The sequence below is a fragment of the Engraulis encrasicolus genome, chromosome 2, assembly GCF_034702125.1.
Source record: "Engraulis encrasicolus isolate BLACKSEA-1 chromosome 2, IST_EnEncr_1.0, whole genome shotgun sequence".
Classification (NCBI taxonomy): Eukaryota; Metazoa; Chordata; class Actinopteri; order Clupeiformes; family Engraulidae; genus Engraulis; species Engraulis encrasicolus.
Genome location: NC_085858.1, coordinates 58,741,551 through 58,746,550, shown reverse-complemented (window position 1 = coordinate 58,746,550; position 5,000 = coordinate 58,741,551). Strand labels below are relative to the sequence as shown.

The window sequence follows — 5,000 nt, the reverse complement described above, 5'->3', positions numbered from 1 at the left end:
CATATTCAAATGCAGAGGGGCTCAAAGTTAAGACAACCTAAGTGACCATGTGCTCCCTCCTTTTGGAGGTGGTGAGTGCAGAGGCGCTTCTTGTCACTAGGCTAGATAGGCAGCCGCTTGGGGCCCCCAAACTAGATGGTAAATAACAGCTAAGAATTTTCGCTTGGGGTCCCAGCTTAACCTAGAATTGCCTCTGGGTGAGTGTATGTTGGACTTGTAAGGGCTGGTGAAGAATACAATTAATTCAGAAGTCTGATTTCTAGTGCAGGCCTAGTAAATAAAATATCGTCTTTTTCCCTGGGGGGGGTTCCACCGCGCCGTGATGCCGCGATTAGTTTGTCACCTTTTTCAACCCTCCTGAGTTTGCAGGTATGCGCATACACACACACTCACATACACACTCTACTCAATACACTCACCACAGGTAGCACACACGCACACACCCTACTGAACACACTCTCCACAGGCAACACACCCACACTCCATTGGTAGCGCACGTACTGAGCGTGCGTGCCTGCTTGCGTGCGTGCTTGTGTGTGTTTGCGTGTGTGTGTGTGTGTGTGTGTCTCTGCAGGTAACGTGTCTCTGTCAGCTGATGACATCATCATCGTGTGCCAAAGTCTTCAGAGGATAGCGGAACACGCCCCTCTCACGGACGACGCCATTGGACGATTCTTCCATGATGTCATCACGCCGCGACTTCTAGGATTGACCGTCCAGGCAGCAGTGCATGGTACGAATAAACACACACACGCACGCGCAGACGCACGCGCACACACACACACACACACACGCACGCGCACACACACACACACACACACACACACACACACACACACACACACACACACACACACACACGCTACTCAACACACTCACCACAGGTAACACACACACACACACACACACACACACACACACACACACACACACACACACACACGCTACTCAACACACACACACACACACACACACACACACGCGCACACACACACAGACACACACGCACAGACACACACGCACAGACACACACACACACACACACACACACACACACACACACACACACACACACACACACACACACACACACACACACACACGCTACTCAACACACTCACCACACACACACGCAGACAGACACACACACACACACACACACGCACACGCACGCACACGCACATGCACACGCACACGCACACACACACACACACACACACACACACACACACACACACACACACACACACCACACACCACACCACACACACACACCAACAAACAAAGAAAAACGTTCATTATGTATGACGAGACGGGTACAGTGTGTATATGTATATAATATAATATAATATGTGTGTAATGACATGGATCGCTTTATATCACAATATCGATCCATATCACGATATTCTACATTTTCAGTCATTCTTTCTCTTCGCTTTATTGTGTCATGTTGCAAAACCATATGTCTTTAAAATGATTGTTTTCTTGCTGCTCTTTACAGTTAAGATGTGAACTTAGAGTGTTCATAGTGACAGCAGGAAATGTTATTCAATGTTCAATCCCGATAGAAACGATAGAGGAGAAATGGCACGATAGACACTTTATTTAGTGACTTGGCTTGTGACTATCTCCAAAGCGTGAAGTTCAAGGTTTGCCCCGATGAAGGCTGATTGCAGTCGAAACATGCAGGCGTTATCTATTACAATTTTAAATTAGGACTTTTTTTTCCTAAGATCAGTATGATCATTCAGACTACCTCTTTCAACAAGGAACCTTCTGTTTGGACTAGGGATGTTAACCGGTAACCGGTTAACCGATAGTCGACCAGATCAACGATAACCGGTTAAAATGTTCTGCCACCGGTTAACCGGTTGTAATAATAATAATTATAATAATTTCCTCCTAAAAAGCCCCAAAAAAACGATAATTTTGAGGTTTTCGTACGATAATTCAGCATTTTTCATCTGGCAACAGTGGCTGGACATGGCAGGTCCTGTCTGCGCAGCCAAAAAAAGGCATGTGTGAAAAATAAAACAGTGCTGTGCATATCAGGCACGCGAACGTTGTATAATTTAAGATTACCGGTTAACCGGTTAACCACCGGTTAATGAGTCTCAGTAGCCGGTTAAGAGTTTTTTCAATTTTCGCCATCCCTAGTTTGGACCTTCACATGTTGGAGATAGTCCCAAGCCAAGTGACCTAAGTTATCGTGTCCTTTCTGAAGAGCACCTGATTATTTTACAAACAATGGACCCAACGCAGCACTCTCCTTTTCCTCTTGTCGACACTTTATTTAGTTTCGTCTCAGACGTGTACGTTTTTATCTTTTACTTGACGTGTCGACACTTTATTTAGTTTTGTTTCAGACATGTACGTTTTTATCTTTTACTTGACGTGTCGACGGTGTAAGTTCTGTCCTCATCAGAGGGTCACATGGATGTTGATGCATGACTTTCTAACTGGTGTGTGTGTGTGTGTGTCTGTGTGTGTGTGTGTCTGTGTCTGTGTCTGTGTGTGTCTGTGTGTGTGTGTGTGTGTGTGTGTGTGTGTGTGTGTCTGTGTGTGTCTCTCCAGATGAAGAGGGGCGGAGCCATATGACGGAGGAGGCGGTCCTAACATCTGTCGCTCAAATCATCAGCACGACATGCTCACGCCTAAACACAGAGTAAGGCACACACACACACACACACACACACACACACACACACACACACACACACACACACACACACACACACACACTCCTGCTCACGCCTAAACATAGAGTAGGGCACACACACATACACACGTGGACACACACACACACACACACACACATTGATACACACACGTGGACACACACACACACACACACACACACTAGCCCAATCACATGCAAAGGAAATTAAAACTGCACTCACCAAGTAATTGTCTGTGTGTGTGTGTGTGTGTGTGTGTGTGTGTGTGTGTGTGTGTAGGTGTGCGGTGTCGAGTGTGTCTCGGTGTGTGTCCCTCTTCCTGGATGGAGATGTTTCCTTCCTGCCCGAAAACAACCTGTCCCCCAACCTTCAGCTGCTCAAGGAGGTAGTGTGTGTGTGTGTGTGTGGGTGTGTGTGTGTGTTAATGCTTGTGTGTGTGTGTGTGTGTGTGTTAATGCTTGTGTGTGTGTGCGTGCGTGTGTTAAAGTGATACTGTACCCTTTTTTGCTAATAAGCCCTTGAGTTATATAATTGAGTTTTACCATTCTACTGCCCTTCTCTCCGAGTATAGCAGTGCAAAGTTGACCTCCAAGCTAGCAATGAGCATTGAATCCTATGAGACCAGCTAGCTGCTACCTCCAAGCTAGCAATGAGCATTGAATCCTATGAGACCAGCTAGCTGCTATCTCCAAGCTAGCAATGAACATTGAATCCTATTAGACCAGCTATCTGCTACCTCCAAGCTAGCAATGAACATTGAATCCTATGAGACTAGCTAGCTGCTACCTCCAAGCTAGCAATGAGCATTGAATCCTATGAGACCAGCTAGCTGCTACCTCCAAGCTAGCAATGAACATTGAATCCTATGAGACCAGCTAGCCGCTACCTCCAAGCTAGTAGCAATAAACATTGAATCCTATGAGACCAGCTAGCTGCTACCTCCAAGCTAGTAGCAATGAACATTGAATCCTATGGGACCAGCTAGCTGCAACCTCCAAGCTAGTAGCAATAAACATTGAATCCTATGAGACCAGCTATCTGCTACCTCCAAGCTAGCAATTAACATTGAATCCAGCTAGACGCTTTGTGTATTAGGTGTGTGTGTGTGTGTGTGTGTGTGTGTGTGTGTGTGTGTGTGTGTGTGTGTGTGTGTGTTGTGTGTGTGTGTGTGTGTGTATTAATGTGTGTGTGTGTGTTGTGTGTCCAGGCTCCGTCTCATCTCCTCTCCCAACTGGTGTGTCTCCTCACCGCCAGTGTGTGTTCACTACCGCGCAGTGTAAGTATTGTGTGTGTGTGTGTGTGTGTGTGTTCACGTGTTCACTACCACGTACTGTAAGTATGGAGTGTGTGTGTGTTTGTGTGTGTGTGTGTGTGTGTGTGTGTGTGTGTGTGTGTGTGTGTGTGTGTGTGTGTGTGTGTGTGTGTGTGTGTGTGTGTGTGTGTGTGTGTGTGTTCACTACCACACAGTGTAAGTATGGACTGTGTGTGTGTGTGTGTTAGTTTCTGATTTTGGTGTGACTGCATCTGTTTGAAATTGTCACAGTTCTCTGCGGGCCTGAAATAGCCATTAGCACATCACATTAGCGTTGCCCCACCCCCTAAACAGTTCCCCCGCCCCCTAAACAGACGCTAGCAGACCAATCAGGTGTCCGTCTGTCCCCTGATGGGCCAACACAGTTCTCTCCCGAACACAACAGGTCGATTTCAACCACCGCAGGCCACTTGTGCTTGTCTCCTCGCCCCACCTTCTGGCCCCTGCTCTGTGGAGAAAACGATAAAGTTTCCCAGCTGTCAGCCTAGCCACAACAACTTTTGAGGGACTGTTTTTCATTCACCATCCCAATTGCAAATGAGAGGAAGGCTTTACAATTGAGCTTTTTTACAAGATATTGAAATATAATGCTGTGTTCAGTGATGTCACCATGACATATTACTTCCTGGTACGAGGAGACAAGCACAAGTGGAGGAGGCAAGGTCGCATATTGGAATGCACACTCTGTGTTTGCTACTAACTCTGTCTCAAGTGGCAACTGTGTCTTTCATTATCAATGCATTGTCCCGCCCATAACACCCTGTCCTCCGCTCTGATAGGTGGAGATCAGCATTGTCCCGCCCATAACACCCTGTCCTCCGCTCTGATAGGTGGAGATCAGCATTGTCCCGCCCATAACACCCTGTCCTCCGCTCTGATAGGTGGAGATCCCGGAGATTGACAGGATGCTGGAGGCATTAGAAGACGTCAGCTGCACACACACACACCCCTTCACACACACGTCAGCAGCCAAGTGTTACGCAGGGATCATCAACAAGAGACCAAGCGGT

The 5,000-nt window shown here is 47.0% G+C and overlaps 1 protein-coding gene across 2 annotated transcripts in view; it reads left to right on the top strand.

Moving 5' to 3' along the window:
• The window catches only part of mms19 (MMS19 homolog, cytosolic iron-sulfur assembly component), a 48,418-nt gene that overhangs the window by 34,438 nt on the left and 8,980 nt on the right, over positions 1-5,000 (top strand). For both annotated transcript variants that reach the window (XM_063193060.1, XM_063193055.1), the window contains 5 exons: positions 575-733; positions 2,575-2,665; positions 2,958-3,063; positions 3,886-3,954; positions 4,872-4,998. In XM_063193060.1, coding sequence (XP_063049130.1) covers positions 575-733; positions 2,575-2,665; positions 2,958-3,063; positions 3,886-3,954; positions 4,872-4,998 — 552 coding nt within the window. The remainder of the gene's footprint in view (positions 1-574; positions 734-2,574; positions 2,666-2,957; positions 3,064-3,885; positions 3,955-4,871; positions 4,999-5,000) is intronic.